This window comes from Eretmochelys imbricata, chromosome 15 (assembly GCF_965152235.1).
Source record: "Eretmochelys imbricata isolate rEreImb1 chromosome 15, rEreImb1.hap1, whole genome shotgun sequence".
Lineage (NCBI taxonomy): Eukaryota > Metazoa > Chordata > Testudines > Cheloniidae > Eretmochelys > Eretmochelys imbricata.
In genome coordinates this window covers 32,742,836-32,759,189 of record NC_135586.1, presented here as the reverse complement: position 1 = coordinate 32,759,189, position 16,354 = coordinate 32,742,836, and the positions used below count along the sequence as shown (strand labels likewise).

The window sequence follows — 16,354 nt, the reverse complement described above, 5'->3', positions numbered from 1 at the left end:
AAGCCCTCTGGAGACACGGCACGGCATGCTTCGCTCCATTTCTGCTGGAGATGCCAAACCCTCAGGGCTTGTAACAGTTGTACTGCTTTCTTTGTCAGTTGCTGGCAGTGCACTCCCTTCACACAGTTGATAATGCTGGTGATGAATGTGTCCTTGCAGGAATTCTGAAGTTTCATGAATACTATCTGGGTGACAGCATGGCAGAGAATGCCGGGGACATCCATGAAGCAAGCAGCGTGGGCTTCCAAACGGTTACTAATTCAGCACTGGAGCTCTACATCTCAAGTGTACGAGAGGCACTGGGCGTGGACTCCTACTATACCCGGTGAGTTAGGGGTTCATATCCTGATTCTCTTGCTCCCACCTGGAAGTCATGTATCCAAACAGCCTGAGAGGAGCTGATGGCTGAGAAGGCTGAGAACTCTGATTTTCTGGGCCAAATTTTAAATAAGCTTCAGCCAATCTGCTCTATTTTGTATCCACAGCCATCTGTGCTGCAAATAATAGATTATGTGCATGCAGATGGGGTTTGCACCCATAGACTCGATGGTTAGATGTCTCATTATCTGCTATATATGGGCAGATTCTATTCAGAGGCACCCCTGTAATTAATTCTCCCTCAGAGATTTGCTCATAAAAAATTGCAGTTGCGACTTGGGCGAGAACATTTTTGAAATATGTCCCTTTATGGCTAGCAAATACCTCATGGGGAATGAACAGTCCCTCTGATCAGCGTAGCTGCTATCTGACAACAGGTAGAGATTTCCTTCAGTTTATCCATTGTACAGGTATACGCCACAAGTATTTTTACACAATTTTTACTCTGTGGCTTGAACATGAATATCTTAAATTCAAGCTGTGTGCTTAGCTGTGATTGGTCTCATAAGTCACATAGTGTTATTTGGTTCCCTGATTGGATGAGCACACAAGCACTTCCTGTACTGATACTTGAACATGCAAATTACACTTTGTCTTCTGCAAACACTTAAGCCTGCAGGAAGGAGCCAGGGACATCCCCATCCTTGCACCTGCTCTGTGAATTGAACAGGTGGGAGGTTCTGCCATAAAGGATATGATGACACTTAGGCCATGTCTGCACTACCACTTATGTCAGCAAAACTTGTGTCACTCAGGGGTACGGGAAAAAACACCCCCCCGAGTGACATACGTTTCGCCAGCATAAGAGGCAGTGTGCACAGCCCTATGTCGGCAGAAGACATGCTATGCCAACATAGCTGCTCCCGCTGCTCCTTGAGGGTGATCTGATTATGTCAGTGGGAGAGCTCTCTCCCTTTGGCACAGAGCAGGTATACAGGAGATCTTACAGTGGTGCAGCTGCGTTGGTGCAGCTGTGCCACTGTAAGCTCTCTAGTGTAGACGTAGCCTTAATCTTCTAACTAAAATTGAAACCCACTGTACAGTCATAGACTGTATGTTCTGAGCAGGTTGGTTTCATCTCAGGCATTGTTTGTGCCCTCAGAAGCATATGCTAGAAAAAGAATCAGGTTAGTAACCAACTTGCACTTTGCCTGATTTACCCCCGGTGAGGGGAAGAGCAAGTGTATTTGCTGGCCTGGGACGTGACCTAGGCCCTGGACACCTGTAGGAACGGCGGCAATGGTTTGTTGTGTTTTATTGTGTTTTAAATTTCTTTAAACTGAATCCACATTCTCTTGTAACCATAGCACTGTTTCTGCAGCACTGAGAATTGTGGGTGACTTTTCTGTGGTTGGATCACTAACACTAACGCAGGGCACTGCAGATGCTGCACTATAGGAAACTTTTTGCAGATCCCGTCTTGCTTCTGATTTCAGTGATTAGTCCTGTGTGTTAAAGATCCATTTGTTTGTCTGACTCTCATATTAGCAGGGAGGGAGTTCCCTGCTGGCTGGGAGCAGGGCATGCAGGATCTGCTTGCAGTGGGAATGATCTCATTTGTAATCTTGAAATCTTATGTTGCTGCCTTCATCACAGAAGTATGCGCTAGGTCATGGAAGGCTCTGCTCTGACTGAACTTCCTCGGGCCTGGACCCCTGGGGCAGGGGGCAGTTATGGCTGAGTGGGACATCACTCAGAAAACTGATTTTTCATGCAAATAGTTCTGGCAGAGAAACAGAAATTTCATTTTTGTGGAATTGAGCCAAAAAGTAAATTTTGCTCAGGATTTTGTGGACAGTGCAGAAAAAGTTGCAAACACCTCCCCCGCCCTCCGCAATTAATCTCTATTAATAGCTGTACTGGTGCCTGCCACAGGAACCAGCCAGATCTGTGTACCTGGTGCTGCAGTAACGTGAGTCAGACCTTCCTGTGCAGAAGGCAGCAATAAAACCAAGAGGTGCTGCAGAGACCTCTCCCCAGCAATGCCTGCGCTCGCTCTGTCCCGCGTTCACACCTCAGTCTGATTTAGTTGGATTTTCCATAAGATTGTGTTAAGAGATTCAGGGTGATTTTTGCAATTCTGTCTGAGATGTTTTAACTGTGTGGAGTGTGATCAAATTTCCAGTCAGCTTCGTCTCTGATTTCTCTGACATCCCTGCCCTGTGATAGGATGGGACATCCTGGGGACACACGGTGGACAGCTATTAGCAAGCCATGCTGAGTTACTGAACAGATGCAGTCAGCATCTTAGAAAGGAATCCCTGGGGAGGCTGTGAATTCTGTTACCAAGTGTGGGCAGGGAGCTTGTTCTTCCCTCTGTGTCAGAATCTATAAGGAAGATGGAAGACCTGGGTAATTCTCAGCTTGGGCCCTAAAGATTTCTGAAACTACTTACCCTGGTGTGATCTCAAACTAAACTGAAGGGTGAGTGTCCGAGAGAGATGAGGGTACGTTGGAAAGGTTTGCAAGGCAGAGAGTTTCAGACTCGGACACTGTAGTATACTAGCTTAGCCTCACCTTTTTTCTTCGGATGACTGGGGAGAAAACGCAACCTAAAAAGCTGTTAGAGAAAATGCCTAATTTTTGAGCTAGTGGGGAAAGGTGCTTTTGTCCAGGAATTCTGGCAACATGTCACAGAACCAAAGAAATATAGAGCTGGAAGGGACCTTGAGGTCATTGCCGTTCCCCCACACTGAGACAAGATTAAGTCATTGCTGTGTTTCTGGGCGTGGGAGCGCCACATAGTGGTGGGGGAATGAATGAACTCTGCTGTGCAGATTGGCCTCTTGCTCTTGATTACCGGAATTTGGATTCAGTCCAGACTTGACAAATTAGTTCAGAGTTACAGCCAAGCTGCTTAGTGCAAGCAGTGGATTACAAGGAAGGGATCAGCATTGCTCATTTTGTGTGTGACCTCCAAGGCTGCTTGAACCACATTGCTGCTGTCATGCTTTCCAAAGGCATGAAACAAAACCCCCAGCTCAGACACAAGAGGGGACTTCTGTGCCCAAAGCTGATTGAGATGGCAATCTAACACATGGAGGGTGCAACGTCACAGAGTCAGAGGAGGTTTCTCCAAGCAGTGCAGGAGACACACAAAACTCAGATTAAAAACTGTTCTTTTTAGCCGTAGGCGGGGCCTGAGCCCTGCTTTCCTCCTCTGGACGAACATCCTTTTGGACCCAGTGGCCTCGGAGGGTGCAGGGGGTTGCAGCTGACAATTCCTTTGTGGTGGAGGAATGAGTTAAGGCCATTGGACATGCTTGTCAGGTTTGCAGCTGCCCATATTTTGGAGGTGTAATCCCCATCGGATCAGCCTTTCCATGGATTTCATACTTCCCATTTTCTTACTGGGACTGTCCCCTTCAGTCCGCATACAGGTGTGCCAGGCTCCTCAGCAAGTGAGTTCTCTCCTCCATAGTCAGAAGGAGACAGTGAGACACTGCTGAGGTGGTTAGAAGCAGTTTGTTATCATCAGGCATATCCAGGGGATAGGTCAGTGGTTTTGCTTCTGGTTTTCCTCGTTTAGGCCACTATTCCAAACACAAGCTGAAGCAGAGGGCACCAGACGTGGCTGGAAAGAGGAAAGTAATCTAATGATTTCGCTTCTTCTTTTTAAACTTTGCCAGGGAGCCTTACACAGCTGCTGAGATTGGAAGCTGCTAGCAGATGGAGCACTCACAGGGCAGATGGCAGGAGCATAAACTACATCCGCCAGAAGTAAATGTATTTAGTTTGGTCATCTCTCTGTGGCATGGATTCTAAAGTCCTCCTGGCCTCTCTGCTTCTGAGTATTGAGATGTGACCTATCCACTAAGACCCAAAGCGCTACTTATGCAGGTAGTAATGGGAGGAGTAAGTTTCACCTATGTGGATGGCAGCCAGCTCCACACATCAGATGTGGCAATGGGGCAAAGGGGATGATATGGGGGATGAATGTCATTCACTTATCTGCTAGACTAGCCACACTGCCAATCTCACTGGGTTTGCGTCTTTTACAAAGGCCTTAGGTATCCACAGGGCTCCAGGTGTCCAGTTTTGTGTTCAGGTATAGAAGCGAGGACTTAGGGACTACAAGCCAACTCTATGGGCATAATAACACTTACAGCAGCCACTTCTATAATTTAGCATAATGAAGGTGATGGGTTTGAAGTGACAAAATCTCAGGTTTCCTGGGGCTGTCACAGACAATGAAGGCCTTTTATTAGTGTTTGATGAGCTCAGACAAATAATACAATGTATGATTCTTAATCGGCCATGAGAGGTGGAATTGGCTTTAAAAAGTCAGTCGCTTCCAATAAAATGTGTTGGCTACACAAAGACAATCTCATTGCAACATTCCTTAATTGCCTTTTCCTTTATCCCTTTGCTGGTTTTCCAACTGTATGCTAATCAGACACATGCAGGGAGGGAGTTCCCTGCAAAATAATGTCTCTCCTGATGCAAACTCCCTGCAGCGAGGAATGCAGTGGCTGTGACTGGCACCCTGCACTACACCCAGAGACACTCCCACTCACAGTGTCTGCAGCGTTGTGTGGCATTCACAGCTAGGGACAGCGCAGGCCAGACTGACTACTGTCTCCTGGCAGCCGGGCCTATGCACTGAAAAGGATGGGACCCTCTGCAGGTGGGGCCCGGGGTGGGGATCTACCAAGGAGGAAAGAATGAACCTGCTGCAGGGCAGGACGCAACTTCTCCTCCGGCATATCACTGAGCACACCAGCGTGAAGGTTTGCCATATAAATTAGTGCACTTTTAACCTCCTGCCCTGATACTGCCTGGTGGTACTCTCCAGAGAGCCCAAATCCAATCTGTCTTCTTAGCCAACTTGCTAGGAAGTTGCTCTCAGCCAGAGGGCTGTGGAGTTCTCCCGCCTGCACAGAACAGGTGTATGGTTCCACTGGGCCTGACTTTGTTGTGCATTCTGCCAGAGAGAAAGAGAACAGCTTCCTTGCCACTGTCCCTACCATGATAGCGAGAGACAGAAATGCTCTCTGTGATAAATGACCAGACATGCAGTAGGGTGACCAGATAGCAAGAAAAATGGGGACAGGAGGTGGGGGGTTATAGGAGCATATATAAGAAACAGCCCCAAATATTGGGACTGTCCCTATAAAATCAGGACATCTGGTCACCCTCACGCTCAGTGAGTTCTGCACCACTCGTGCTTCAGCCTTCTCCCTCACTGCTCCATCAGTTGCGGGCCTTCGATGAGTGAGCTCCAAGGGTTGGGGACAGTGTTGATGGGATTTGCCAGTGTTGGTGTACAAGAGGATGTCCTGATATTCCACTAAACTATCAGCTAAGTGTATTTCCCCTACTGTTCTCTAGACAAGAGTTTGAGTGGTGGCTGGTGATTTGGGGACCACTGGGTTGAATTTCCAGAGACCTTTGGATGTTTCCCTTGCTGTCTCAGATGACGGTTCAAACATAAGAAACAGTCCTTTCCAGGAGAAAAACTGAACGCAAAAAATGTGTCTCCATTCAAGTGTCTGAAGCCTTGAGAAGCACCAGGACTCTTGTCTGTGGTTGGAAATACCTGAGGCAGGAGAGTAGCAACACTTTGAAAACTGGCAAGAAACAACCTGCAGGGCTGCAGAAATCCAGCCTGACAGACACTGATTTGGGCCCTTGATGACTTCAGCTCAGGTACTTCAGCCAAGAACACTCATACATAGAGAGACAAATTACAGCCCAGGAACTTTCAGGCTCTTTATATTCATGGGCTGCTCAGAAGATTCTTGGAAGCTGCCTGGAAATTTATGAGCAGTTTGTGAATGAAATTCTTTTGCCAACAGCTCTCTGCATTTGCGAAGTCTTCTGGCCTGACTGTAATAACTGGCATCAAGTCCAGCGTGAGCAGAAATATTTGTCACCTGCATTATGAGGAAGGGGCCTGTCCAGAGCACTACCAAACAGAAAAGAAACTTTCCCTTATTGAGCAGGATGCCATATCAGGACCCTCATGAAAACAAGTCACTTTCTATCTGCCTTTCAGTGGAAATCTGCCAAGTAAAACCCTGCCCTTCTACTAGAGAAATCACTTGTGGGTTCCTTGAGACTTTCCAGCCATTTTTGTTAGCATGAAAATTATTACCTTAATCCTGAAAAAGCTAAACATGCTGTGCAAGCTCTGGAATATGTTCCTGTCTGAAGAGTGTGGTGGTTCCAGCCCAATCTCTGAGACTCTGTAGCACAAAAACACAGCAGTTCACAGCCCAGGACATTTTTTAAAGGGGAGCAGACGGGCACAACACAAACAACTCTGGAGCCATATTTACCTGGCCAGGATGTGAGAGATAGGGGAAGGTGATGGGGAAGAGAAACAGATCAAAGAAGGTAGCCTCCCCCATGTGTGAAGAAAGTTAACTGGCTTCAAAGGCTTTAAAGAGAACAGGAGCGAGCATGCGGCAGGAGCAGTTAGCTGGAGATGGACTGCATGTATCTCGGAGAAAACTGATATTTGCCGCTCTCTGCTTTGCTGCCCAGTGTTCCGGGGGTGGGGGACTGGTGATGTCAGTGTGATCCGTGTGGGAAAAGGAGAAAGAACTGGGGGCTCAGACTCAGTGCTGTGTGGAGGGTTTGTGTGCCTGTAGGGTGCGCCGGCAGCACCATGAATCTCTCATCCTTGCTACTTATGCAGCCACTTCCTGTAACTTCATTCGTGCGCAGAACGTGGCTGGGTTAGAAGAAAAGGAACAAAATACAAGAAAATATTAGAGGTTTGGCTCTGGGATATTGCTGGACAATTATAAAGAAAAGAAAAATGAGTAAAAACCTGGTTACAGAAATTCCCAGCTGTGAAATGTTTTGTATGAAACTAAAGTAATAGCCTGGAAAATTCCTTTGCAGCATCCCAGATATTGAGATTTGAGTGTTCACATTTAGGAGAAGCAGGTCTACATGAGGCAGAAATCCAGGTGTGTCTTGTGGGTGCATATCATGTATGCTTTCCTGTGATACTGGCTGTGAATGCAACATGTCGTGGTGTGTGCACAGACACATGTTCACATGCTTGCCCCGTAGTTGTCTGATGGTGGAAGCCAGTATGATATAGAGGAAGGAACACAGGACTGGGATTCAGGGAGGTCCTGAGTTCTGATCCTGTCTCTGCCACTGAACTCACCATGTGGCCTTGGGCAAGTCACTTCCCCTTTCTCTTTCTGAGCTTCCCCATCTCTAAAATGAGGATAGTATTCACCCACCTTCCTTACTGGGGTGTTGTGGGATTATGAATGTTCAGTGCTTTAAACTAATGTGGTGTCTTTTAAGTAGCTATAAGTATATGTACATGAGCGACAGGCACTGCCATGGGGAAGAGTAATAGGTAAACTATACAGCTAGCAATTGACTCTGTCCCCGACATTCCCAAATCCGCAATTATTGAATTCTTAATTATCCCTCATTTGAATAAAAATGGAATTCATTCTGCTGAGGGGGTGTGACCTTCCGGGAACCTAGGGATGGCTCCCTGAAGGGAATCCAGAGCTCTTCACAGCTGCGCCATTAGGTTATTCATTTCACTGAAGGCTGCAGCTGTCAGAAACAAATGGCATGCGAGCAATTTTTTTAAAAAGGGCTCCTGGCAGAAGTGATGGGAGTATTCCTGAGCTCAAATATCTCTAGGGGACAAGATGTAAGAGTGGAGGCGGCATCCTTCCCACTAAAGCCCAGACAAGCTTGAACCACGGTATCAGTGATATCCAAATAATAATAAATAATCACTAGATTAATGCCAACCCAACCAGCACCTTACAAGAAATGGAGGCACCAACTCTGTCCTCATCCTCCGTGGTGTGGCGGGTTCCGGAGCTGTGGAGATTTTATAGACAATATAGCCTGGAGTTCTTTTGCTCCTGTTGGTTGCAGACAGACCCTTAGGGTTACATTGTCCAAGCCATGCTTGGAGACTGGGCTGTGTGATTCCTTTTTTAAGTCAGTGTCTAAAATCAGTTCCCTCCATCCCCAGCTGACATTTTCTGGGCTTTGGGGATTGTATCCTGCATGTGGATGCTGCTTCCAACATGCTCTGTACGTACATGTTGGCACTTGATCTTTTCTATAAGAATTAGAACCATCCTTTCCGGACAGTGGGTAGTAACAAATAGGGCAGGAGAAACAATAGAAAGTGAAAAGAAAAGGAGTACTTGTGGCACCTTAGAGACTAACCAATTTATTTGAGCATGAGCTTTCGTGAGCCACAGCTCACTTCATCAGATGCATCTGATGAAGTGAGCTGTGGCTCATGAAAGCTCATGCTCAAATAAATTGGTTAGTCTCCAAGGTGCCACAAGTACTCCTTTTCTTTTTGCAAATACAGACTAACACGGCTGTTACTCTGAAACCTGACAATAGAAAGTGAGCTCCTTAAACCTGTCCCCATGTCTCCTTTTACCAATGGGGTTACAAATTCACCAAGGTTTAGGCAGCTGAACCCCACCCTCTAGGAATGCAGAGACCCTGTCATCTCTGATGCAAATCTCCATTATGCTCTGACCTCTGTTTGCACAACAGATTCACTGGATCACTCACAATTCCATCCACCATCAGTTCCCATAACAACATATAAGAATGGTCAAACTGAATCAGACTCATGGTTCATCTAGCCCAGTGTCCTCTGTCTGATGGTGACCAGTGCCAGATGCTTCTGGCAGTTGGAGGTTCAGGGACATCTCGGAGCATGGGGTTGTGTCCCTGACCATCTTGGCGAATAGCCATTGATGGACCTATCCTCCATGAACTTACTTTATTCTTTTTTGAGCTCGCTTACGCTTTTGGCCTTCTCAGCATCCCATTGGCAATGAGTTCCACAGGCTGACTATATGTTGTGTGTAGAAGTACTTCCTTTCGTTTTTTTTAATCTGCTGCCTATTCATTTTATTGATTGACCCTTAGTTGTTGTGTTATGTGAAGTTGTGACTGAGGTCACAGGGGGGCCACGCTGAGATTGCTCAATTAGGGCAAACTGTAAAGAATGGGGCAGGCAATCCCCAAAACTGGTGGTTATTTTAATACTTAGCTCCATCAAGCTACCAACAAAACAGCTTCTATAATACCTTATTGATTACCCAGAAGCCAAAAACACAGCTCCCTTAAAGCAACCCAGCCTTTGGGCTCCCACCCTGACAGCCAAGTCAAATATGATGAGGATTATTGAAAATCTTGTTCATCATATAAAAGTTCTACCAATCCCAAAGGAAACAATACCTCCCCAGGTCAATGAATATTTTAGATCTTACCCAAAAACACGCTTATAACTAATTCTTATTAACTAAAATTTATTAAAAAAAGAAAAGAGAGTGATGATTGGTTAAAGGATTATTATATGTACAGACATGTATAGAGTTCTTAGGTCACTTTCATAGTGGAGATGATGAACTTTAGAGTTGCATAGAGTTCTTTCAGAATTAGTCCACTGGTTCGTTCAATCCAGTGTTCAATATCAGGGTGACCTAGAATGAAACTGGAGATCTCAATCTTGTGGCTCAAACTTCCCCTGATGAAGCATAAGCAGATTTGAGATGAAAGGATCGGGTCCCAAAAGCCCTTTATACTTTGTTCGGGCAGCCTCTTGACCACATGCAGTGCTTGGCTGAACAATAGTGTCTTTAAAGGTTTCAGAGTAACAGCCGTGTTAGTCTGTATTCACAAAAAGAAAAGGAGTACTTGTGGCACCTTAGAGACTAACCAATTTATTTGAGCATGAGCTTTCGTGAGCTACAGCTCACTTCATCGGATGCATACCGTGGAAACTGCAGCAGACTTTATATATACACAGAGAATATGAAACAATACCTCCTCCCACCCCACTGTCCTGCTGGTAATAGCTTATCTAAAGTGATCATCAGGTTAGGCCATTTCCAGCACAAATCCAGGTTTTCTCACCTTCCACCCCCCCACACACAAATTCACTCTCCTGCTGGTGATAGCCCATCCAAAGTGACAACTCTTTACACAATGTGCATGATAATGAAGTTAGGCCATTTCCTGCACAAATCCAGGTTCTCTCACTCCCTCACCCCCCTCCAAAAACCCACCCCCATACACACACAAACTCACTCTCCTGCTGGTAATAGCTCATCCAAACTGACCACTCTCCAAGTTTAAATCCAAGTTAAACCAGAACATCTGGGGGGGGGGGGTAGGAAAAAACAAGAGGAAATAGGCTACCTTGCATAATGACTTAGCCACTCCCAGTCTCTATTTAAGCCTAAATTAATAGTATCCAATTTGCAAATGAATTCTAATTCAGCAGTTTCTCGCTGGAGTCTGGATTTGAAGTTTTTTTGTTTTAAGATAGCGACCTTCATGTCTGTGATTGCGTGACCAGAGAGATTGAAGTGTTCTCCGACTGGTTTATGAATGTTATAATTCTTGACATCTGATTTGTGTCCATTTATTCCTTTACGTAGAGACTGTCCAGTTTGACCAGTGTACATGGCAGAGGGGCATTGCTGGCACATGATGGCATAAATCACATTGGTGGATGTGCAGGTGAACGAGCCTCTGATAGTGTGGCTGATGTTATTAGGCCCTGTGATGGTGTCCCCTGAATAGATATGTGGGCACAATTGGCAACGGGCTTTGTTGCAAGGATAAGTTCCTGGGTTAGTGGTTCTGTTGTGTGGTATGTGGTTGTTGGTGAGTATTTGCTTCAGGTTGTGGGGCTGTCTGTAGGCAAGGACTGGCCTGTCTCCCAAGATTTGTGAGAGTGTTGGGTCATCTTTTAGGATAGGTTGTAGATCCTTAATAATGCGTTGGAGGGGTTTTTAAAGTGTCTTTAAAGTAACCTCCTATTTCCTAAACATCACCGGTAATTAGCTACATGTATTAACATAAATCTCCCACCATTTGCAGGTGATTTGCTTTATACTTCAAAGAGAAATTACGACAGTGATATTACTACATTCACAGTTCATTTAAATGTTAATATCTCCTTTTGATCTCTGAATTAACAGAATACAGGGATAGACAGGTTTGGTTACATTGTTAACCTCTAACAATATATATGTACACATACAAAAACACAAATATTATCTACTAAAAAGATGGAATATGGGTCAATTAGCCTTTCTGACCCTGTGTCACAGAAGTGTTAAATAACACTTCCCTATTCACTTTCTCCACATGTTCGTGATTTCATACAGATTTAGGTTATTTTATCTCCTCTTCGTCATCTCTTTTCTAAACTGAACAGTCCCAGTCTTTTTAATCTTTCCTTGTACAGAAGCTGTCCTATACTCCTAATCGTTTTTGTTGCCTTTCTCTGCACCTTTTCCAATTTTAATATATTGGAGCAATATAAATATGGGGCAATGAGAACTGCACACAATATTCAAGGTGTGGGCATACTATGGATTTACATAGCGGCATTAGGATATTTTTGTTTTATCTTTCCCTTTCCTGACATTTCCTAACTTTCTATCAGCTTTTTTGACTCCACTGCTCATTGAGCAGATGTTTTCAGAGAACTATCCACAATGACTCCAAGTTTTCCTTCTTGAGTGGTAACAGCTAATTCAGATCCCATAATTTTGTATGTATAGTTGGGATTCTTTTTTCAAATGTGGATTACTTTGCATTTGTCAATATTGAATTTTATCTGCCATTTTGTTGCCCAGTCAATCCAGTTTTGTGAGATTCCTTTGTGACTCTTTGCAGTCTGCTTTGGACTTAACTGTCTTGAGTAGAATCAGAGAAATGTAGGTCTGGAAGGGACCTTAAGAAATCATGAAGTCCAGCTCCCTGCTCTGTGGCAGGACCAAATAAAGCTAGACCACCCCAGGCAGCTGTTTGTCCAACTTGTTTTTAAAATCTATCAGTGATGGAGATTCCACAACCTCCCTTGGAAACCTAGTCCAGAGCTTAACTACCCTTATAGTTAGAAAGTTTTTCCTAACATCTAACCTAAATCTCATTTGCTGCAGAGAAAGCCCATTACTTCTTGTGCTGCCTTCAGTGCACATGGAGAACAATTGATCACCATCCTCTTTATAATAGCCTTTAACATATTTGAAGAGTGTTCTCTTCTCAGCACTAAACATGCCCAGTTTTTTTAACCTTTCCTCACAGGTCAGGGTTTCTAAACCTTTTATCATTTTTGTTGCTCTCTTCTGGACACTCTTCAGTTTCTCCATGTCTTCCCTAAAGTGTGGCACTCAGAATTGGACACAGTACTCCAGCTGAGGCCTCACCAGTGCCAAGTAAAGCTGGACAGTTAGCTCCCATGACTTATGTATGACAGTCCTGTTAATACACCCCAGAATGGTATTAGCCTTTTTCACAGCCACATCACATTGTTGACTTATATTCAGTTTGTGAACCACTATAACCCCAGATCCTTTCAACAGTACCACCACCTAGCCAGTTATTCCCCATTTATTGAATTTCATTTTGCTGAATTCAGATCAATTTTCCAATTTGTCAAGGTTGTTTTGAATTCTAATCCTGTCTTCCAAAGTGCTTGCAACCCCTCCCAGCGTGGTGTTACCCGCAAGTTTTATAAACATACTCTCCACTCCATTATCCGAGTCATAAATGGATAATCCTGGTCCCAGGATGGACCCCTTCAGGACCTGACTTAACATTTTTTTTGCTGTTAGTATTTGTGTCCTTCGCTAGATTGTTTTTCGAATTCTTTCTTGGCCGCCCTTATTATACTTTTACGCTGGACTTGTCAGAGCTTCTTTCTGTTTTTCTCGCTATTTTTCTCTTTGTAGGTTGGGCTTAAAGAACCCACCCTAACTTCAGAGCCCATGGGGTCTGCGTGCATTGGAGGGCAGCGAGGGGCTTCTCCCCATGCTATGCCGTTCCTGCAGCCAGGCTGTCATTCAGCACTCTCTCAGGGCCACACTCGATAATGGCAAGTGGTTTACCTAAGCCATGAGCTTGAGGAAAGAATCCTCCCTGGCTCAGGTCATGACAAGTTCGGGAGCATCTGATGATGACTGAAAAGGAAAACGGCTTTGCCTAGGAGCTAGAGGCAGAAGAAAGTTCCCTTGGCAGCTGCTGGGGGCCTGCGTTGCAGTCACGGATTCACTGGTTGGGATGGAGTGTCCTTTGGAAACAAGGTTATCAGGATTTGGGGGCATGGAGGAGGCGTGAGCTCGTGGTGTGTTCCTAATGTGGCATGCAGCTTTGTCGCTAAATGGCTTACAGGATTGAGAGGGCAGCAAATGGCTAGGGCTGAAGCTCCTGGTCTGTCCCTGAGGTCTCAGAGCTGGCTTAGTATGATTTGCTGCAGGGAATTACATGGACAGATTCTTTTCACTTGGTGGCTTTATGTGGAACTTCATACACCACTTTGAAACCACTTCCCAGCGTGTACCCTGTGGGGCTCTCCTTTGCTTGTCACCAGACCTGAGAGTGCCAGGCCCCCAAAAGAGATTAGAGCAACTGCTCTCCCAGACCTCCTGCTCTCTGGGAGTTACTCTCTTCCTGCCAGCAAAGAGCAGAGAGGGTTAAATGTGAAACACAGCACAGGTTTAGCACAAACCCGAAGACTGCTATTTGACTTTGACTCCCCAGTTCATGCCCTGGCCATGTTTCCTTTTGTTTTGTTTAAAGGCAAAGCACAGTGCCTGGTGGCCTGTTCTGGGAAGGGATTCCCGAACGTCCTTCTGTCGGTGTCTATAATTCTTCAAACACCGTCACAGTGTGTTAATCAAGGAGCTGCATTTCTATGAATAAAGTGCCTTAATCCTGTGGCGTTAGAGCAGGGGTGGGCAAACTTTTTGGCCCAAGGGCCTCATCGGGGTTTGGAAACAGTATGGAGGACTGTGTAGGGAAGGCTGTCCCTCTGCAAACAGCCTGGCCCCCGCCCCCTATCCACCCCTTCCCACTACCCGCCCCTGACTGCCCCCCTCAGGACCCCTGACCCATCCAACCCCCCCTGCTCCTTGTCCCCTGACCGCCCCCTCCTGGGACCTCCCGCCCCTAACCACCCCCCCCGGGATGCCCCCCATCCAACCCCCCCCTGCTCCCTATCCCCTGACTGCCCTGACCCCTATCCACACCCCTGCTCCCTGACAGGCCCCCCAGAACCCCCGACCCATACAAACCTCCCCCATTCCTTGTCCCCTGACTGCCCTCTCCCGGGACCCCACCCTCCATCCAACCCTCCCTGCTCCCTATCCCCTGACTGTCCCGACCCCTATCCACACCCCTGCTCCCTGACAGGCCCCCCGGGACCCCCAACCCATACAAACCTCCCCCACTCCTTGTCCCCTGACCGCCCTCTCCCGGGACCCCACCCCCTATCCAACTCCCCCTGCTCCCTGTCTCCTGACTGCCCTCCCCCCGAACCTCCGCGCCATCCAACCGCCCCCTATCCCCTGACTGCCCCCCCGGGACCTCCTGCCCCTTATCCAGCCCCCCCGCGCCCTCACCATGCTGCTCAAGCAGCAGAACAGGCTTATGCGGAAGCCTGGGAGGGGGGCGGGCACAAGCCGCGATGCCTGTGCAGTGGCAGGGGAGAGGGAATAGTGGGGGAGGGGCTGGGGGCTAGCCCCCCCCGGCCAGGCAGGACAGTCCTGCAGGCCAGATGTGGCCCACGGGCCGTAATTTGCCCACCTTTCCCTTAGAGGTTCGTTTCTGCATTCAATAAGATCCTCACAGCAAAAAATCCAGTTGAAAGGACTTTGAAATTTGCTTGTGTTCTGTTTGGACAGATTATTCCCAAGGATGCACAGGGCCTGCTGTGCTGGGCAGATGAATTCAGGTTTCTATCTTCTCCCAGGAGCTCTGCCCCCCTTTCTGGGAGACTGTGCGATGTGAACACCTCTATCTGCAGCTCGGAAATAAAACCCAAGGAAGGGGAGGCTGTTGGGAAACGAGCTCCATCAGTTGTGTGCTGATGTTCAGTCAGTTCTTTTTCATTCTTCAGTAGGGTAACCAGATAGCAAGTGTGAAAAATTGGCACGGGGGTGTAATAGGAGCCTATATAAGACAAAGCCCCGATTATCAGGACTGTCCCTATAAAATCGGGACATCTGGTCACCCTATTCTTCAGGGGTTTCTTTGGCTTTGGTCCAGACTTAGAATAGAATTTCATTGGTGGAAAGAATATTGACCTGGAAGTATATTTACAAGGCAACCTCTGTCTAGTGCAGAGATGCTGAGAGATTCCAGCTGCCAGTGGCGGTGCACACACATTGTAAATCCTGTTGTGTGTTAACCGGATTTGTGTGCTCTTTATTTTGAAAATTTGCCCTAAAACCTTTTCTGTCCGTGGTGTGAGATTAATTTCCCTTTGTTGTTTTATGAAGTGACTTTCAGTGACAAAAGACAGCATGGTGACCACGAGAGTGAAGTGTGGCAGGGCGGATGGCCTTCGGAGCAAACCAGAGGTGCTGCTGCATTTAAGGAGTGGGGTGAAGCTGCTGAGATGCTGTTGTGCCAGGCTCACACCCTCCAGTCTTTCCCTGTCCACTGGTTGAGAGCCCCCTGGTTCTGGACTCCCACTTCTCGTTCCTTGGAACACATCTGACCACACAGTCAAATCAGTCATTGCAATATCAGCCTGATAATATCAGACTCTCCTGTGCTTGTGCAGCATCTTCTCTCGTGTGGAACCCAAAACAGTTTTCCAAAACTACAAACGTGCAGGAATCATTTCACTGCTGCGATGTACAGAAGTGAAATGGTGAACTGGAAACAGCACAAGTGCCGTTTCGCAGGCTGGGGTGGAGAGCACATGACACACCCTTTTCCTTACAAGTAAACCTTTAAGGAGAGTAATTAGGGAGCCTGCAGTGCCACCTATTTCTGCAGCTGGGAGTAGGCTGCAAACACACCACTCACTTCTGGAATAAGGAGGTTTGTTTTTGCAAAAACAGTGTCTGAAGTGTGAGTACTTCAGGGACATGTAGCTCCTTGATGAAGGAGTCTAATTGGTGGGGAAGACACAGGAAGTGAAGCAGGAGTGAGATGCAGAAGTGTACAGAGGCTTACAGCCCTGGCTCTACATGTTTATTGG

The 16,354-nt window shown here is 46.6% G+C and overlaps 1 protein-coding gene across 1 annotated transcript in view; it reads left to right on the top strand.

Moving 5' to 3' along the window:
- The window catches only part of TTC28 (tetratricopeptide repeat domain 28), a 503,728-nt gene that overhangs the window by 434,621 nt on the left and 52,753 nt on the right, over positions 1-16,354 (top strand). The window contains exon 12 of the mRNA XM_077834936.1: positions 160-325. Coding sequence (XP_077691062.1) covers positions 160-325 — 166 coding nt within the window. The remainder of the gene's footprint in view (positions 1-159; positions 326-16,354) is intronic.